The sequence below is a fragment of the Ochotona princeps genome, chromosome 2, assembly GCF_030435755.1.
Source record: "Ochotona princeps isolate mOchPri1 chromosome 2, mOchPri1.hap1, whole genome shotgun sequence".
NCBI classification, from domain to species: Eukaryota; Metazoa; Chordata; class Mammalia; order Lagomorpha; family Ochotonidae; genus Ochotona; species Ochotona princeps.
Window position 1 is genome coordinate 38,745,713 of NC_080833.1, and position 19,344 is coordinate 38,765,056.

General features: G+C 46.7%; 1 protein-coding gene across 3 annotated transcripts in view; it reads right to left on the bottom strand.

Moving 5' to 3' along the window:
• Positions 1-19,344, bottom strand: part of BEND5 (BEN domain containing 5) — a 1,156,480-nt gene that overhangs the window by 170,229 nt on the left and 966,907 nt on the right. For 2 of the 3 annotated variants that reach the window (XM_058681329.1, XM_004598484.4), the window contains 2 exons: positions 12,033-12,166; positions 9,858-10,242 (listed from right to left, as the gene is read on the bottom strand). The exons of the other annotated variant lie outside the window; for it this stretch is intronic. In XM_058681329.1, the coding sequence (XP_058537312.1) occupies positions 9,858-10,242; positions 12,033-12,166 (519 nt within the window). The remainder of the gene's footprint in view (positions 1-9,857; positions 10,243-12,032; positions 12,167-19,344) is intronic. 3 annotated transcript variants of the gene reach the window in all.

A 19,344-nucleotide genomic window follows, 5' to 3' on the forward strand; every position in this document is an offset into this window, starting at 1 on the left:
CGGGATCCAGAGCAGCTGCTGTGACACAGCACAGATATGGCTCCAGCTTTCTAGGCGGGACCTGCACAGGTGAATGGCAGTGTAACAGAGGATGAAGGAAACAAAGGCCTTCGCAAGAGAGAGGGGAGCTGACCTAGAGCTGTGCAGGTGGATCTGCCGCTTGAACTCTACTGAGCTTCCTCAGAAGGCATCAGCCACTCTCACCGGTGGCTGTAGCTGGGCATCTGCATCTTGACTCTGCAAATGGTAAGACAAATCTCATCTCCCTTTGCAGTGAGAATCCATTAACTACCTACTAAGCGGCAGCCCAGAACAAGCTAGGTCATGGTAACCACTGGAATACAATTGGTGCAGGTTGGGGACGAACCAGGCTGGGCCAGTTCATCGTGCAAATCTGAGCACCAGAATGGAGTGTGGGTCAGGCCTGGTTGGGCCGCAGCACAAGCTAGTTCACATGAGGGCCAGGGCTGGGGGCTTGTTGGGCTGGGCTAGGCTGTAGCCCCGACCAGCATGAGCTGGAATTGGGGGTGGGCCAGGCTGGGACAGACTACAGCGCTCACTAGCAAATGCTGAAATGAAGCGGGCCAAGCCAGATGGGGACGCAGCACCCGACCAGCACATGTGAGACCCAGAGGGAGGGGGAGAACCCGGTAGGGAGGTTGTGTGGGACTCCCCTGCTGGACCACCATTCCCACAGGTGAGCTAGGGGACCTTTGGTGAGTCATGGGCAGCAATGGGAAAAGCAAAGGCAACTGATGTTCCCTCCTCACATGGCTAATGAGGTCAAGGATAAAGCAGAGCAGTGCCACCCCTGGAGGAGAGGTGGAAGAGACAAACCAATGCTGCGCTGGAGCCTGGAGGGTGTGCAGGAACTTGTTGGGGACAGGGTCCTACAATTGGCATAGATGTCTTGTTTTGGTGAAGGCCAAGTGGCACAACGTACAGGCCAGATGGCTTCAAAGGCTGGCAGTGTACACAGGTTTATAGGAGGAGACATTGTTACTGGCTAAGCAATTTGGGAAGGCCCCTTGGGGAGCAGAGCTGGAGTGGGCCTGGGTCAGCCCCTGGGGAAGGGCAGGAAGCCCAGCAAGAGAGAGGGGCTAGACCAGTCCTGGGTCAAAGTGCTCACTCATGCCTGGAAATTACAGATGCTCATTTCTGATGACATACGTGAGAGGTGAAGGTGACAGATACACTCACTGCTTCCAAACATCTCACCTTGAAGGTTCCTTTTTTCCCCTTTTTGTAGCCCCCCCACCACCACTCTCAGTTCCTGACTGTTAGGTGACTATAAACCACCTCCCTGGCTACAGAGTGAAGGCTGAGGGCATGTGAACAGGACAGCCCTGGCTGTGTTCACTGCTGTATTCCTGGCACCCAGCACAATGTCCCTGGCACATACGACTCATGAAGAAAGTGCTAAGTGGAAGCAATGAGTCTTTGTGGCAGTCCTGCAACAGCATCCTGAAGAGGCCCAGAGGGGGACATGATGGGCCCCAATCCCCACAGGTGGCGAGTGCTTCAAGGGTGGAGTCCAGTTCCAGGCAGTCAGACGCCAGAGGCTTGCACTTTGCCCTGCACCTCCTCAGCTGGGTGCACCCTTCGAGATGTCTCAGGCTTCTCAGTGCCCGGTATAATACTCTGCCCATTTCTGACCTTCCCCGGCCTTCCTAGAGGGTCTGTGAGGGACTTGCCATTCATCGGGTGGGAGTAAGTGGGGGGCAGTGCAAAGGCTTCCCTCTGGTTCTTAGAGGAGAAGGGGGTAGGTGAAGGCAGCAGCGACCAGTAGGCAGGGCATGATCACGTGGCTGATGGCTCCCTACCAAATCAAGCCTGCCTGGTGCCTGCTCCAGACTGGGAGTCCTTCCAATGCATCTTTGCGAGGTGGCTGTAGACTGATCTGCTGGGCTCAGAGGCAAACAGAAACTCAGGGACTGAGGGACTGCAGCTCCCATCACCCCGGCAGCGAGCAACCCCAAGAAACCCTGCAGGAGGGGCTGGGGCCATTCTACCTGCCCTCACTCACCTCTACAACCTTATCTCTGCCCTCTTCCCACCTTTTCCCTGCACAGTCTGGCCAGAAGCCACTTTGAGTTTTCTCATCAGTCGGTTTCTTGTACAACCCTTAGGCTGTGTTCTGGTTCTCCTGCTGCCAGAGGCATTGTTCACTTCCTTTTCATTGGGTAATCTGAACTAGCTCCCTCTCCAACCATTTAAGTACCCATGTAGGGAGCCCTCTGCTATCTCCACTGTTGGCATCCTGGGCGCCCGGGAGTGAATTCAGGCTCACACTGCATTCCAGTCACCTGCTGAGCAGACAATGACTCCTAAGAGCCTTGACAAGGTCTCATCTCTGCTCTTCCAGTGTGTAGCACAGGGTCCATATGGCGGAAGGATCTAATGAATGCTTCCTGCATTTCCCCACCATCAGAGCTTTCCAGCAATGGGACAGACAGTGCTGGAAGGTGGCCCAATAAGCCTTCCACCTTTAGGTGTCAGCAGGAGGCTGAGGATTCTTGTGGCAGTCTTCCTGCGCTATGCAGGTCAGACTCGGTGAACTTCGGGTCCTCACAGGTTAAGGGTGCAGGAGTTATTTCACTAATTCACAGTGCCTGTGAGGGAGCAAGTAGGGGTGTGGCCAGTCTCTGGGTTCTGGTGAATCCTATGGGTCGGCCTGATGCCATTCATCCATTTTGGCTGAGCATTAACCTTTCAGTCCTTGGCCATGCTGACGCCCCATGTGCACCAATCCCGCAAGGCACAGACCAGTTTGTTTCCCCCCTCTGAGCCTCCGTTTCCCTACCTCTAAGGCAGATGGGGGTTGGGTTCACTCTAAAGACATAACTCCTAGGGAAACTGAGAATTTTCTGGCTGTCATCAATAGGGCTTTTGGACTGGTGTGGCTGAAGCTGTGAAGAAATCATGAGTTTTTAGATGAAGCAGGAAGTATTCATCTAACAGTTCAAAGATCCTGGTATCGCAGGACCCATGGCAGAACATCATGGAGGTCTAAGAGCAAGGGCAGATGGTCAAGTGCAGGGGCTGGGCAACCTGCTGATGCTTGGCGGCTTGCTGGGCCTTTGGCCTGGGGAAGCTATGTCACATCTCCGAGGCTGTCTGCCCCATTCATCATCACATCTCCTGGTGAGATTGCTTTACCAGTGGGAAACACACTGACTGTCTGCTCCAGACAGGAGTTCAGAAAGGCCAAACGTTTGTCTCTGTTGAACCCCTTCTCGACTACCTGTCCTTACAGTGGACCTGATAAACAAGCAACGGAGGGTGAGGCACTGAGGCAGCATCAGGACGTTCTGGTTTTTGGCTGTGGGGAAAACTGGTTACTTCCTCTAGATGCTACAGACATCTGAGTAGTAAGCATGGGATGGTCCTCCACCTGCTGTCCTCAGGAAAATGGATACCAGGGAGAAAAGGGAAAGGGGGGGTCCCTGAAGTGTTTGGCCACTCTGAAATCTGTCAACTTTTAAAATGATCTGATATGAGTTACGGCTAATTAAGATTCTATCAACAGTGCAAAAAGGCCATTCAAAGTGCAGAATCACTGATACCTTTCTGGTAAATCATTCTGGGTCTCACTACTAGATCTGTTCTTGACAGGCATGTGGAGGAGGCACAGAGCCCGGGAGATTATGGCATTGCTCAGCATTAACTCTGGGGTACCAGGTATGCTGCTGGCCTCCTGGGCCTCACCCATCATCCTCAGCCCTTTCACAAAGCCCAGCTTTTTAGTGCTACTTGCACTGGCGACAATGAACTGAACACTGAAGGAGACAGGAAACAGGACGGGATGACATAAATCAGAACCAGGGTGGGAGTCCTGGCAAAGAGGAAACTGGGTCAACATTGATGATGTCTAGAAATAGAAGGGTCAAAAAATGGAAATGGGACAATAGAATTTTTCCCAGGAAAACTGGGGAGAAGAACCCTACATTAACAGATCCACGAGCCTGAAATTAAGACATAATTGTAGGACAACGAGTCTTGTGTTGTGGCAAGCACTGTGCACGCATTACCTTGGCACATCTTCACACAGGACCTACTAAGCACCTAGCACAGGGCAGCCTCTGGGCAGACACCCTTACTGCATGTGCTCATTTAATCCTCTTAGGACTCACAGTGGTGAGTACCATCTTTGTTTAGTTTTATGGGTGAGGAAACTGAAGGCCAGAAAGTCAAATAACTTGCCTCAGGAAGCAAAATTGGAATAGCCAAGTTTAAAAACCCCAGTATTTCCGGGGCTGGTGTTGTGGCATATGGGTTAAGATGCTAATCTCATGTGGACACAGGTTCAAGTTCCGGCTGCTCCACTTTCAATCCAGTATCCTACTAATGTGCCAGGAAAAGCAGTGAAAAATGGTCCAGGTGCATGGATGCCTGTACCCGTGCGGCATACCCAGATGAAGCTCCTGGATCCTGGCTTCAGCTTGGTCCAGTGCTGGCCTTTGTGGCCATCTGAGGACAGACAGTGGATGGAAGATTTAGCTCTCTCTGTAATCTGTCTTTCAAATAAATCAAATAAATATTTAAAAATAAAACAAAATTCAAAAAGAGTAAAGCCCCAGTATTTCTGATTTCAGGGACCACAGAGCTTAATAACTGAGTTGGCTCTTCTGTATGTGTGTTGTGAGTTTTAGGATACCCATTTCACAGAGGAAAAAGTAGAGACTGAAAAGGTTCAGCTCCTTTGCTTCAGGTTACACAGGTAATAATCTGAGAGCTGATTCCAGTTCAGGTGGTTTCAGCTGTGAAAGCCCACAGTGTTTTCAATGCAGGGTAAAACCAGCAGGAAGCACTGCATTGGCATTAGCCATCTTTTCTAAGGCACCAGCAGAGACTGGAGCTTGAAGAAACCAGGTCGGCCCACAAAAGATTCCAAAGATCAAAGCTGGCATTTTAACGGACCCTGGACAGAACACAAGGCGTAAAGCCCGAGGGTTTCAGAGGTGTTAGTAATTCAGCTCTCAAGAGCCAAGACAGATATTCAGGCCACAATGCCTTGCTCTGTCTTCAAACATTTCAACCAGCTTATGATCTAGTCAATGGGGGAACATAATGTCTTTTTTTTTTTTTTGCCACATTCTCCACTCTCTTTACGTGGCACTGCAATGAGGCTATCAGAACAATCCAATGAGATAAAAACGTCAAAGTGCTTTGAAACCTGTAAAGTGCCAGGCCCATGTAAATTACTGCTATTATTCGTATTATCTGCGCCTCCGCTGGTTAGAATCCATCAATTCTGCATAAACTCCCTTGAGGAGGCACACACAGAAATCTGCAACTGTCACTGGGCTCCCTGCTGCAGTGACGGTGCTGTTTGTTCTGCCTGGTGTCGCACCCACACAGAACCTAATGTTGCTCATGTCATACCATGATGCAAGTCATACCCCGTGGCATGTAGCCAAAGGGTACCTGCAGTGCTAACCACTGGGACAGATGACTCAGTGCTGGTCCTTCTCCCCGAGGCCAGGGAGTCTGGCTGGGGAGAGCTGAGACAGATCCTGGAGTTTGCTCTATTCTGGCACACGGGAGCTCGCCCTTCAATGTGCTTCACTCGCTATCTGCCTTCCCCTCATTTACTTGTCACTCTCAGAGGCTGTCAACTCCCAGTCTAAAATGTAGACACTACACCAGCAAATTCACTTATGGATGTTTAGAAGGGACTCTGCTTTATTTCTGTATTCCTAGCCCCTAACCTAGTCCTGCACAGTTCATTCATCCAATAAATGTTCGGTGGATAAAGGAACACGTTAGTGAGCACACACAAATAGCAACCTGCCCCTTATCAATCAGGACGTCTTCAGGCTCCTGAATCTAGTGCCCTCCTTTCTTTGGGGGGTGGGTAAGAGGGGTGTTGTGAGTGCGGAAGGGAAGAAAAGGAAAAAGGAACTGGTAGTCAGTGAATGTTGGTCACAAGGCTGCTTGTCCTTCGAACTGTGACTCGCAGAAGCCCTGCAAAAGACTCTTGGGAGGTTCATGCCCAGCAGAACCAGCTGTTTTCCAAGTGAGGATCATACAAAAGGTAAGTGATTTTACAAAGAGAGAAGATCCACTGCCCCCCTCCTCTTTTGTCTCTATATTAGTGACAATGAAATGAAGTCTGGCTACAGATGGCCGGCCGGAGAAGCACACAGGCCAGGTAGGTGTCAGGTGACACTGTGGGCTTGATTTGCCCTAGGTTCTTTTAGTACTCCGTGACTCCATGCTGTGAGGTGTCCTGCCTGTTAAACCCACCATCTGCTGCTTTATGGAGAGAGTAGAAGGGCAAGAAACAAGTGCAGAAATGAAGAACTGAGCCACCTACAGAAGCCTCTGAAACACCTGCTTTTCTTTGCACTAAGGAATTTTATACCAAATTACAGTTCCTTGTTCAGTTATCAATTCTATTCCTTAAAACTGATTTGACATTCTAAGCTATTCTACCAGAAATAATTACAAAATTAAAGAAAGGAATGCCCTAAATTTTTGTACTTTGTTAAAAATTACTTTTTCCAGGATCTATAAAACATTAATTTGTTCTTATATTTTACTATTTTGTTATGGTTATTTTTTAAATCAATGAGTAATCTAGGATCAGCCTTCTTATGCCATGCTGGCATCTTCCCATCCTTATGTGTGAAGCCCCGCACTCTGTGCCCAACCTCCTCCCAGACCTTCTCCAGATCCCAGGGTCCCCATCAGTTCCAAGAGGCCAGCACTACTGTTCTCCACCCACTCCCATCTACAGAGATAACTTCAATATAAAAGAAATAATAGAAACCCACTGCCTGAGGAATGCAACTGTGATTCTTCCAGGAGTAGAAATTTCGGTTTAAAACTGAGTGATACCTCATGTTCCACATTAGGGACCTGGGGAAGAAATTGGGTGGTCTTCCCCCAACCCCGGGAACTGATGTGGTTGGGCTGCTGGAATTGGCTTTCTCAATGTTCCCCAGACACAGGAAGAAAAAGGAGATTGGAAACTGTTGTCTCATCCACTTTTCCCCTTTCTTCAACCCTCCCCATCCTAATCCGTGGGCTAGTGGGCACACATACTTAACTATGTAAACATCCTCAAAAATAAAATCAATTTTAGAAATTACATAAAACTGAGTAGTTCCTGCTCTGTGGGCCTTCCTGGTCTTGGTGCTGGCCTGTTCTGGTGTGAATGATTCAGCACCCAAGCTGGACAAATGCCCTGAACCGGGTCAGTAGGTGGATAGAGCAGTGACAATCTCCAGAGCAATGCTCATGCCTCCGGCACTGGCAGAGGATGGCAAAGCCCAAAGAACATACCTCCCTGAGCCAGGACACGCTCCTCAGAGGGCATGGGAGACCCAATCAAAGGGCTCTCACTCATCTCTGTCTCTGGTCTGCCTTGTTTCTTGGTTGTGTTTACAGCAAAGGGGAATAAATTCCCAGACTCACCCGGATAGGGTTCCACCTTGACATCCTGACTCCTTCATCAAACTTTGAGCTCCTCAGGGATGGACAACAAGAGTTGTATCTCAAGTATATTCAGTTCTCACCATTTAAAGACTTGTCTGGCACACATTGGAAGACCATTCAGTCTTTGTGGAACAAAAAAGGAAGGATTGGTAATTCCCAAAGCCACAGAGCTGGGAAGTGGCAAAGTAGGAATCTGAATCCAGGAAGGCCTGGTTCTAACATGATAAAAATGATCCTCTCTGCAAGAAAGCACACAGCCTCTCCTTAAGGTAGGCATGCTTTCATTGTATTCCCGTCAATTTGTCCTGGCCCTTGGTACACTAATCTGTGCCAATCAGTGGGTATTATTATGTTTTAAGAGGGCAAGAACAATAATGTGATTTCCCAGGATGCCTCTGGGCTGAGAGCACAGGGCATTGCCCTTGGTGGGAGCCCCAAGCACACTAGTGGCCTGCAACAATGGATGTCCACCACCATGAGGACAAGGTGTCTCAGATCTGGCAAGAGCTAGCCCCTGCCCCTTCTGCTGCCTTTGCTATGGGAGAGTCTCCCTGAAAGGTTGAAACACCAAAACGACACCTGGGGTCAAGTTTTCCTATGCGTTTTGGCACTCAGAGACATAAGCTGATGCAGCATGGAGTGTCTTATGGCTCCAGAAGTTCAGGGGCGGCTTTCAGAGCTCAAATCCCATTCATGATCACATAAAACAGCCTGTTTCCCTAACAGCTGAAATAGGAGTATGTGGTTTTTGTTGGCGGTGTGCATCTCCACCCACCCCCACTCCTGCCCAAGGTTTACAAAAAGCAAAGCATATAGAACATGATGAATATAGAAATTATTACCTTGAAGATCAAGAACATTTTATCTCTGAAAAGTTTAGTTCTTTCTCCAACCCTACCTTCATCCCAAGACCAACACAGCTTTCACAAATTATTACTTCTATACGGTTTTGCTTTGAGATTTCGTTTTCATTCAGAACTTCAATAACTTTGAAACTGAAAGCCACTTGTGACCTCCGCTTTCAGTGTGACCCTCAGTGGGCTATAATTTGTAACAGTCCCTGAGGCAAAGGCAGAGTTGGCAAGTGGGACAGTAGCAACCCAAGTGGCTGTGCCACTGCATCCCCAAGGCGTCTTGGGCTAAGTCCCACCCAGTATCCTTCTCTGGGACAAAAGTGCAACAAGGTCTCTCAGCTGACTCCACTGACCATGTAAGACCTGCCACGAAAGATATCCCAAAATAAAAGAAAGGTAGGGCAGAAGCACATTTATCTAACAAATCAAAGAGCAGTGAAATCTTACCTATAAATATAACCTCTATACTCTGGAAACCTTCCTTAATGAGTTCAAAATCATATCTGATATACACTTTGGGGCAGTACCTGTGTTTCTAGACCAGGTTGCTCCGTCTTCCAAGCAAGGTGTGTTGACTCAGGGTTATCATTCACTGTCCCTGGGGGCCATGGAGGCTGTGACCGTATTTATACTGACTTCCTCAACACTGAACGGCTTCCATGTTGTACAATCCTACATGTGTATGCTTTGAAAAGAGCTTTTGTGTCTTTGCCTCTCTGGAAAGCAGTCATTTCTCCCTGCTGTCAAGGCTCTCACTTTTCAGATGTCCCAATTCCTGCTTCTGAACTACCTAAGATAAAACCTAAAAATCTACTTGCACTCAGGTGCAACTAAGAGCTTACCAATTTCTCCCAAGAACAAGTCAATGGAGTTTCATATATCTTTTTTCTAACTTCCTGAAGTTCCATGCCTCTGTGTTTGAATGATGGCTAGTGTTTCCCACTCTTCTCAAGACAAGTTTGGGATGCCCAGGCTAACCTCCCTTCATCTGCCGTCAGAACACACAGGCGGGCTTCCCTCTCGGTATGCCCCTGGTTCCTGTGCTGGCATGCTCCAAGCTCCTGTGCCTGAAACATTCACTGGCCACCCTCCTAAGTCCATTCAAAGCACACCTGCTTCCTGAAGCTTCCACATGCCCTCAGTCACAAACACCCTCCCCACCCTTTGCACTTTACTATTTACCAGTGTACGTCTTGTACTTGCTGACCTACAATGATCCATGCTTTAGGATCATGTCCTTACTTGGTGAGGTTCCTTACAATTCCCGTTCCTGACTCTTGCTGAATACATACATACATGTGTGGAGACAAACATCCTGTCAGCTCCTGCTTCCCAAGCCACATCATCCCTTGTTCTCATAGCTGAAGCTGCTGCACAAGCATCCATGGGCTCCTGGGAGAGTTTGTGAGTTCCTGGTGGGAACTGCTGAGCCAGTCTTTGTCCTTCCCCTAGCCCCAGGGGCGCTTGGCCTGTCCCCTCCCCTGTGCTCCTGGAAGCAGAGTGGCAGGAGGCATCCCCCGCACCCATGTGGGGTGGTAGATGGCCTGCAGGGGCACTCACCGCTGCCGAGCCGCAGGAGCAGCACATCCTGCAGCCTCCGGTTGAGGTCCCGGAGCTCCTTCATTTCTGACACGAGTGCTCCATACTCCTTGAGCTTCTTGGCCTGCTGCACCAGCTGCCTCCGAGTCCGCTCCAGCTCCTGTTGGAGGTGGCGCATCTCCTCCTGCTGCTGCTGATAGTTGCGCAGCAGCTCCTCGTACAGAGCCCGGGGCACAGCAGCATCCTCCAGACTGTCCATGTCCTCTGTGCCCGGCGAGGCCTCCACAAAGACCTCCTCTGGAGACGTGCTGTGGCCCAGGCTCAGGCCGTTCTGCTTCTCCAGCCGGGCCACCACTGCCTCGATGCTCTTGTGCGCCACTTCGCTCGGCTTCCGCCCCTCAGGTCTCTGTGTAGGACAACGAGAATCAGTTCAGGCAAGAGCAGCTGGGACTTTCTTGGACTGCGGCTCAATATTTCCCCAGACAATCCTAGAATCACAGAACCACAGAACATCAGTGCTTTGGAGACACCTGTGCAGACAGCCAAAGCCTTCACTCTACAAAAGTGGAAACAGAGGGCCTGAGGGGGAAGGGGCCTGCCCAAGATCGAAGCATCAGAGGTAGCAGAATCCCAGGTCACTACATGTTTTTCCCTTCCACCTATCAGCTTCGTGCATGTAGACATGAAAACTTTTAACAACTCCTGGGTCTCCAGGAACTCATACTCTTCATGCCAGGGCAGTGACAACTCACGGCAGAATCAGGTCAGGCCAAGCTAGTATAGTGAAGACACACTCAAATCTCTTCAACAACCAAAAAACATTAAAACAGAAAGCAGTCCATTGGAGAGAGGCATCCTACCTTTTCCTCAAGGACACTTCATTGGGAAAGATGGTGAAGACTCTAATCTAGGGATCTAGCATAAGAACAATGTCACCCTTTTTCTCTTCACTGGCTGCTCACTCAGAACTAGCACTTGGCAGGGATGAATGCTTATTCAAAGCTAGCACTGCAAGGTTTTTTCAGCTTAGTTTCCTCCTTTTATAGGGAAGGAGACTGAGGGACAGAGAGGGGAAGGACTAGCTTCAGGTTCACAGCATGAGTTCCAGACCTCAACAAGCAGAATTTGGAATGTAACTTCCAAGAAGTCTTCTCCCTGCCTGAATCTTCCTACCTCTCCCTCAGCAATAAGATAGTAGACAGAGCAAAATTCCTTTCAAAGGGAATTATCAATGACTAGCTAAGGGCTGGGGCTCAGCTACCTGAAGATATTCCTGCTCAAGTGGACAAAGCTTACACTGAAGGACAGGGTGAGGGACAGCACCAGCTGGACTCTCTCTCCAGTGCTGGGAGGTTAGGAACACTCTTGGGATGCACAGCCAACTGAGGACACGGCATTCCAAGGAAATACGAAAGGGAAAACAAGGCAAATCAAGCCAACTTGAGAACGAGTTACTGACCAACTTCAATGCTACTTCATCTGCAGGGATAAGCTACTGCTAGTGCAGGATGGGCTAGCTACAATTGTAATGGTCACTTCAGATGTCTGTCTTTATCACCATATTGTGAAACTCTGGAGGACAGGGATTGGTCTGGCTAAGCTCAAGGACCCCAGGGGCCAGTACACGGCCACGTCTACAGCATGGGCACAGTGAATGCTATGAACTGAACAAACTGTATCTTTTGGCCTCTGCCTTGGCAATGTCTATAGTGTTCAAACTCAGATTATGGTCAATGCCACAATGCAGAGCACACTTTCTTCTGTTCCCCTTCCCTTTCTCTAGAACACCAATTGCATGGGAATTGAGCTAGCTGAACAGGAATTCTGTCAGGTTTGCCAAATAAAGGCTGAGGGGGGCCAATTGGGGAACATTGAAAGAAAATGTGACCTGATAATAAAAGTCTTCATTTAGCGTAGGATCTCAGACACAACTTCAAATTCCATGAACAATGCTGCCAAACCGGCTGTGCCAGGGGCACCATGCTGAATGGCACAACATGAGTTGGGGCTCCTTGGAAAGCTGCTCAGCACAGCAAACTGGAAGGAGCTCTCCCAGGCCTCCCCCACCCAGAAGAAACCATGACCTGTGACACCAGGGGACATGTGTGTGAGAATGGAGGGCAGACTGGAATCCATCAGCATGAAGATTGTAACAATGATCCCACATATGTCCAAGAAAAGGAAAGATTTAATTACCTTGATGTGTCTAAGCTGTAAATCTTCTTCCCCATAGTCTTTAGCCTCCCCATCTTCTTCTATGTGATTGAGAGAGAGTTTGGGGATTTTTATTTTCTTCTGCATCACGCTATTTTCAAGATCAGATTTGTCTTCTAAAATGCATATGAAGAGAACAAGATAGATTATAAATCAAAATAATCAAATGCCCAGGCCCTCAAATGCTAGAAATTGACTGAGGCCAGACCAGTAAAAAAGCAAACACAGAAAAATGTGATTTCCTCTTCCATGTAGGGATAAGGCAATCCAACATGAGTACCAAAGGTATCATGACCACTCAGAGTGTTGAAATCGTATCTGACGTATTTGCTTAGAGAAGCTTCTGAGTATATATATTTTTTATTAGGAAAAAAGATATATTTATTTATATCGAAGGCAGAATGAGAGAGAGAAAGAGAGAGAGAGAGAGAGAGAGAGAGACAGAGACAGAGAGAGAGACAGAGAGAAAGGAGATAGATCTTCCATATACCAGTTCATTCCCCAGATGGTCACAAAGGCCAGGACTGGGCCAGGCTGAAGCCAGGATCCAGGAGTTTCATCTGTGTATCCAACTTGGGTTGTGAATATGTCCCAAGTACTTGGGACAGGCATTCAAATGTGATGCCAGAGTTGCAGGCAGTATCTTTTCCTGCTTTAAGTACATGTTAACTATCTGTGAATACAGTCAAATGCTGCATCTGCCCAAATGGATTTAGGGATGGTGCTCTAATTTGCTACAAGTGGAGTTCTAGGATCAGAGACCCCAGTGTGAACCTCGGGTATCCAGCAGTAGCCTGGGAAGAGGTGGCCAGGGCCTCAGGGTACTGATCCAGGTTGCTTCTCCATACCAGCAAATGTGGGGATGCCAACTACATTCATCCAAGTCACTGAATAGTACCCAGTACACATTGGGCACTCGTGAGTGGGAGTTTATAATTGTAGTTATCAGTATGCTCTGAATCATCTTATTCTTGCAGGTCTTAGGTGAATAAAGTTTAATTAAAAAGACAAAGGAAAGACTTCAGGTATGGAATATAAAGCAACTGCCCAGAAAAAAAAAATGATGTGATCTTGTTAACAACCTCGCACTGATGAATATGACCTTTCCCACTGAGCAGAGGAGCAATTCTTGGGATTTATTTTCCAAAGAACAGCCTGTTCTTGTTTTCTCTGTGCCTATTAAATCCAATGAGTTAAGCATGAACAATATCACAGACTTCAGTCTTCATCACTGTTGACTCTAAAACTAGAAGGGCTAAAATGTACAACTTGAAGAAAGTGCTTCAGATGAAACTACCCCGAAATGGTGTACATGTGTGCTTGTGCACGTACATGTGAAAAAGGCAAACAGAGAGAGGAATACAGAAGAAGAGGTAGTGTTAGAACTTGTAGAAGTGCTTAAAGGAAAATTCCTGAGCTATTCTTTAGTTTGACAAGTTCAAGGGCAAACATTAGAGATGTAGATCTTGGCTAGGCTCTGGGAACCCAGAAAACACACACACACACACACACACACACACACACACACACACAGAGGAAAAGATAAGCCATGGCTTCCAACGTTAACTTTGAATAAAGGAGAGGTAAATAGGGAGCAAATGGAATCCCTTCAGTTAGTGTAACCATGGAAGGCTTTTAAGAAAAGTTGGCACTTGAACTGTACTTCTTTTTGTCAGCTTTTCCTTAAAATTTTTATAGACTTAGCTCAGCTAATAGAGGAATAGCTTTTTTTTCTTTAATAATGTCTTTTTCTTTGATTGAAAAGCAGATATAGGTGCCGGAAGGAGGAGGGGGCGGGGAGAGAGAGAGTACTCTTTCATCTGTTGGTTCACTCCCCCAAAGAGTTGCAATGGCTGGGGCTGGTGCAGTCCAAATGTAAGAGCCAGGAGCTTCTTCCAGGTCTTTCATATGGGTGCAGGGACTTGTGCCTGCATTCCCCGGTGCATCAGCAGAGAGCTGGATTGGAAGTGGAGCAGCTGGGATATGAACCAGCACCCATTTGGAACACCAGCACTGAGGGTGGCAGCTTAACTCTCTACACCCTAACACACTACACCATGGTGCTGACCCCCAAGTTTCTTATTTGCTGGGGTGCCCTGGAGAAAACTGCTTCAATTCTTTTAGCTTATTTCTTATTTTATGACTGGAAATAAATTATTCCTATTTACATTGCCAGACTAATATGTAGATGATCAACTTGAACACAATAAATGGCACTTGAACAGTAGGTGCTCACAAAAGCATGGTCATTATTAAGAATAATAAAAATGTGGAAGACACAAACAGAAGGTGGGGAGAACAGAAGCTATAACAAGGAGGTTCAGAAAATATTTAGACTGAGGAGTTGGAAAAAAAGGCTCAGCTACGGGCTGAAGGAAGAGGTTGAGAAATGAAGATGAGGTGGTTGAGGCTACAGAATAAATGGTCTCACATGCCAAGCGTAACAAGAGTTGAGGTTAAGTCTGCAGGTGTGGAGAGTGAAATAGCCTGGATTCTAAGTCAAGTTCTGCCAGTTCATAGGGTGACTGGTCTGGAAGACTGTTATGTCATTCAGTGCCTTTTTTTCTCTTTCTGTAGAAATAGAGCCTAGTACACCTTAAGTGGGGGATCAAATCAGCTTGAAAACAACAGACAATCGTGCAAGCAAACACACCATGGATGAAAACAACTGAGCAGGAACTGGCTGCTGGCTGCATCTGGGGCAGACTTGATTGAAGTGGAGATCTACCCAGCTGTCTGGCTTGAGATGGGCTGGGGCTACTCGCACTCTGCCTCCAATTCCACTGTCTTCAGACTCCATGCTCTTCAATCTCACTAGAATGCCCTGCCCCGCCAAATTCCTCCTCTGCTTAACAAATCACTCAGCCTCCACTGATCTCTTCTCCTCAAAGGTCCCTTTACACAGTGCGCCTCCCTTTTCTGTAATCGTTTATCTTACTATGTTGCAGTTATCTGCTTATGTCTCCCTTCCCCAACCGCAGCACAAGTAACCCAAGGGCATGGCCCCTACCGCAAGATTAGCCATACGACAGGGACTTAACATCAAGAAATATTTAATGAAAGAATGATGAAATCAGGTTATACCAATTGGCATATGGAAACATGCTCAACATCATCAGTCATTAGGGAAATGCAAATAAAACTAACACAAGATACCACTTTGCATCCACTGGGATGGCTACAATGGAAAACAAGGAACACAGCAAGCGTTGGGGAGGATGTGGAGAAACTGTTACTCTCATACCTTCTGGGCGGGAATGTAAAATAGGGTGGCCACTGTGGAAAGCAGTTTGGCAAGTTCTCAAAAAGTTAAACACAGAGTTACTGCCCACCTCAGTAATTCCACTTGTAGGTGAACAAGGGAACCAAAATTGTATGTACAAATGAACACTCGTACACTAATGCTCACAGCAGTAGTTTTCCTAACAGCCCAAACTCTCTAACCTGATACCCAAGCCAGAAACACACCTGACTCCTGCTCTCCTGCCGGACCACTCTGTCCTCAGGGAGTCTGCACTGAGAGCAGTGACCGTCTTCAGGCACAACAGAAACTAACAGAGCCCAGCTTCAGGGCTTGCCTGGCTTCTGTGTCAATGTAGGTTGAACAGTCCAGCAAGCTCTGAAACAGAGGACTTCAGGAAACAGCCAGAAGCAGGAGGCACCTTGAGGTATACACTTCCTGACCTGAGTCCTGGCTGCCTCTATGCTTGGCCATGGAAATGAACAGCCTTCTTCGAATGCCAACTTCTTCTTAGCTTCATTCTAATGTTCATCAGTATTCTCCTGGACTCATATGCCCTGGGTTAGGGTGCAGGAAGAAATGCCCTCGCTTTCTTTTCTGTAGGCAATGAACATCTACCGAGTCCTTTTTTGGGGCTAAGCATTATGCTAAGCAGTCCTTGTGTGGTGGGCCCTACAACCCACCACATGACTAGAACTCTGACCAGAATACAAGTTCTGACTTCCTGAGAGACACAGGTTCACACTTGGCAAACCTCTGGTCTTCTACGGCTTCCTAAACGTAATTCCCAGCTTAAAGTAGATGAGTCACATTCCTATCTAACCCGCAGAAGACTACTGAACATCGAATGCCATCACAGAGTGTGGAAGAAACAGATGGAAGAAGCAGGCCCACTTCCTAATAAAAACAGTCCTCTCCTTTGAAATCAGCTGATGCTGGTTTGGGATTCTGGCTCTACTCCAACACTGTGCGAAGGAACTTGGACAATCTACTTAAACTGCCCAAATTTGGGTTATTAGTAAAGTGGAGATAACAAATCAGTTTTCAGAGATGTATGTAAAGCACCAAGCACAGGCATCAAGCACAGTGTCTCTCTTACTAGAGCTGTTCAGTTAGACTGAAGGGCTGTTAGGCTCCCATGCTCATTCTGGGTTTGGCTTCCGTCCCACAGCACAGAGAGCCTCTGCAGGTTTGTGACACAAACTGAGACATGATGAAAGAGATGTTTTAGGAAGATGAATGTGCCAGTGGCAAGCAAGATGGATGAGATGTGAGGAGGAGACTGAACATGAGGTGACAAGAAGCTATAACTCTCAACTGGTCACATTAATGAAGGTGAATGGTGGTGCGGATCACCTAAGACAGCAAATACTTCATGTGGCACTTTAATGTGACTTTCTAATATGCTTCCACCTACGAATTGCAGGAAACCACAGAAGAAACTGGCAGTGGATTGGGAATGAAAAAAAAAGCTCTTCATTTGCAATTGCGTTTGCAACTGTTCCCAGTTTGAGACCTATTAATCAGCTTTAGTGTAAACAGAAACAAATGTATGGCCTCTGAAAAGCTTTACTGATTCTGATTCCCCCCACTTACCTTCAGGCAGACAAACTACCAAGGATTTGAGTATTATCTCTCTTCCCCTTTCTAGCTACTAGAATGTCAGTGAATTGCATTTCTTCCTTCAACAAACCCTGACCAAGCACCTACTGAATGCCAGTATCCATGCTAAATTCCTTACAGACATCACTATATTTAATTCCCATAAAAATTCCACTGCAGTAGAACTTGCAGCTCAAAGAAGTGAGGCAGCTTTCCTAAGACATAAATATGGTTGTCAGAGCCAGAATTTCAAATGAAATCTGCTTGACACTTTCATTGGATAATTATCCTATGGAAACAACAGAAACATTATAAAGTTGCTGTAACGTAGTCAACTGAAGGAAGAGGTACAAAATGAACTAAAACATCTAAATGGATGGCTGAGTTGATGTAACTTCCAGTACAGTGGTCCTTCTCCTGAGACTCTGTCCACAGTCTAGAACAATGCAATGAGATCACAAATAGAATTAAACACTATGTTAATAGGTCTTGTGCCAAACTTCTGAAATACAAAGCTTATTAACTCCACCTGGCTCTAACTGAGCCTAAACAGAATTATAAACTATCAAGAGCTTTCTTATGAAAATTGGGCAAAGAGTTGTTCTTTAGAAATATGACAGAAACTGGTGCTTATGTCTAACTGATTAAAGTTATCATTGGGGGAAAATGCAGCACAGTTAAGAAGTAATTGGTGGGGCCCGGCAGTGTGGCCTAGCGGCTAAAGTCCTCTCCTTGAACACGCCAGGATCCCATATGGGCGCCAGTTCTAATCCCGGCAGCTCCACTTCTCATCCAGCTCCCTGCTTGCGGCCTGGGAAAGCAGTCGCATTTGGGGAGGACGTCCCAAATGCTTTGGGATCCTGCACCCGTGTGGGAGACCTGGAGGAGGTTCCTGGCTCCTGGGGAGTGAATCATCGGATGGAAGATCTTCCTCTCTCTCTCTCTCCTCCTCTCTATATATCTGACTTTGTGATAAAAATAAATAAATCTTTTTTTTTTTTAAAGAAGTAATTGGTGTTTGAGGCAGGTGGACAGGGAACCCAATACAAGCTTGACTTCAGAAGTGAAGATGCCTCTGATGACTTTGTGCTTGTTAAAACAGGAGAAAACTCTTTTACACATAATCTGGTTGGATAATTAAAATGACCCAATATCAGAGAGCTTAGTTGGAGGTGGGTTTGTTAGCTAGGATGAAATTCTGAAAAGCTAAATTTAAAATGTTTCACAAAGGTTTATCTTAGTTTATAAGTATCTATATTCAAGTTTAAAGATTTTTGTTTTTCATCCATATAAAACCTTTGTAAAGTCTTATGTTGCATTAAAAAGACATGTCACAGAAAAGACAACACTTTGTATTCTCTGGCCTATGATGTTTATAAAATGCAAGGTGGACAAAATTCTCAAGTTCCAGGAATTGTTTCTAGACAAGAAAACAAATAGTCTCTGCTGTGATGCAGCAGGGAGAAATCAGGGCGCTGTAGGGGGAGAAAGGCGAGTTCACTAATGCACTGGGTGACCGATCATCTTCAGGGGATGCAGGCCTGGTGCTCTCAATAATACACTGGGAGGTTGGTCTTCTCTCGTTTTCTTTAAAACAGACTGTAAGGCTTGAAAATCCCAACAGGTCCTTCTAGCTGTGTGGCAAGCCAGCCACAGACGGCTAGTCTCATTCTCATTTGAACAATATAGGGTAAGAAGTAAGAACTCTTTCCTCCAGGCCTGTCTGAAGAAATGCCCTACTGAGGCCATCCACTGGGGAGAGGGGGGATTGCCAGACAGTTCTCTGAGTTTTCAGTCCCACCGCCTTGTTGTTTCTGGCACAAGGCTGGGGCACAACCAAAATTACAGACTCAGTTAAGCTAGGTCCTTTGTCCAGCTGCCTTTATGTGTTCACTAGGGATGCTACCAAGATGTAAACTGACCCAGTATAGGGTCATTGATGGGTAAAACATGGTGGAAAAAGGGCAAGACTTTCATGATGGGGTCAAGCCCCAGGAGGATTTAGAGAAATACACAGGTTAAATATTTGTTTGCTCCTTACAGGTAAATTGCTCCTTTCCACAAAGAACAGTACTCACAGACAATTAAGCTGTTCTCTTAGCAACTATAAGCTCCCCATAGTTCCTAGCAACTGTCTATATTCCATGACCACCTGCCAGAAACTTCCATGTTACATTGCTAAATAACATAGCTGACAAATGTGTGATTAATATCTGTGATATATACAAGGACCTGGAACTCAAAAAGATCTGAAGCAATCACCCCAAGGTCACTCAGCTTGCAACTAGTAGAGTCACAATCTGAACCCAAACTATTTGGCTTTAAAGTCCTTTCTATTTCATCTACCATTCCTCCTTGGTATTTAAGGAATCTACAAGTCATCTAATCAAACTTTCCTAAAATAAAGGAGCATCCCTTCTAAACTATCCCTAATCTTTTTGCGACTTCCAG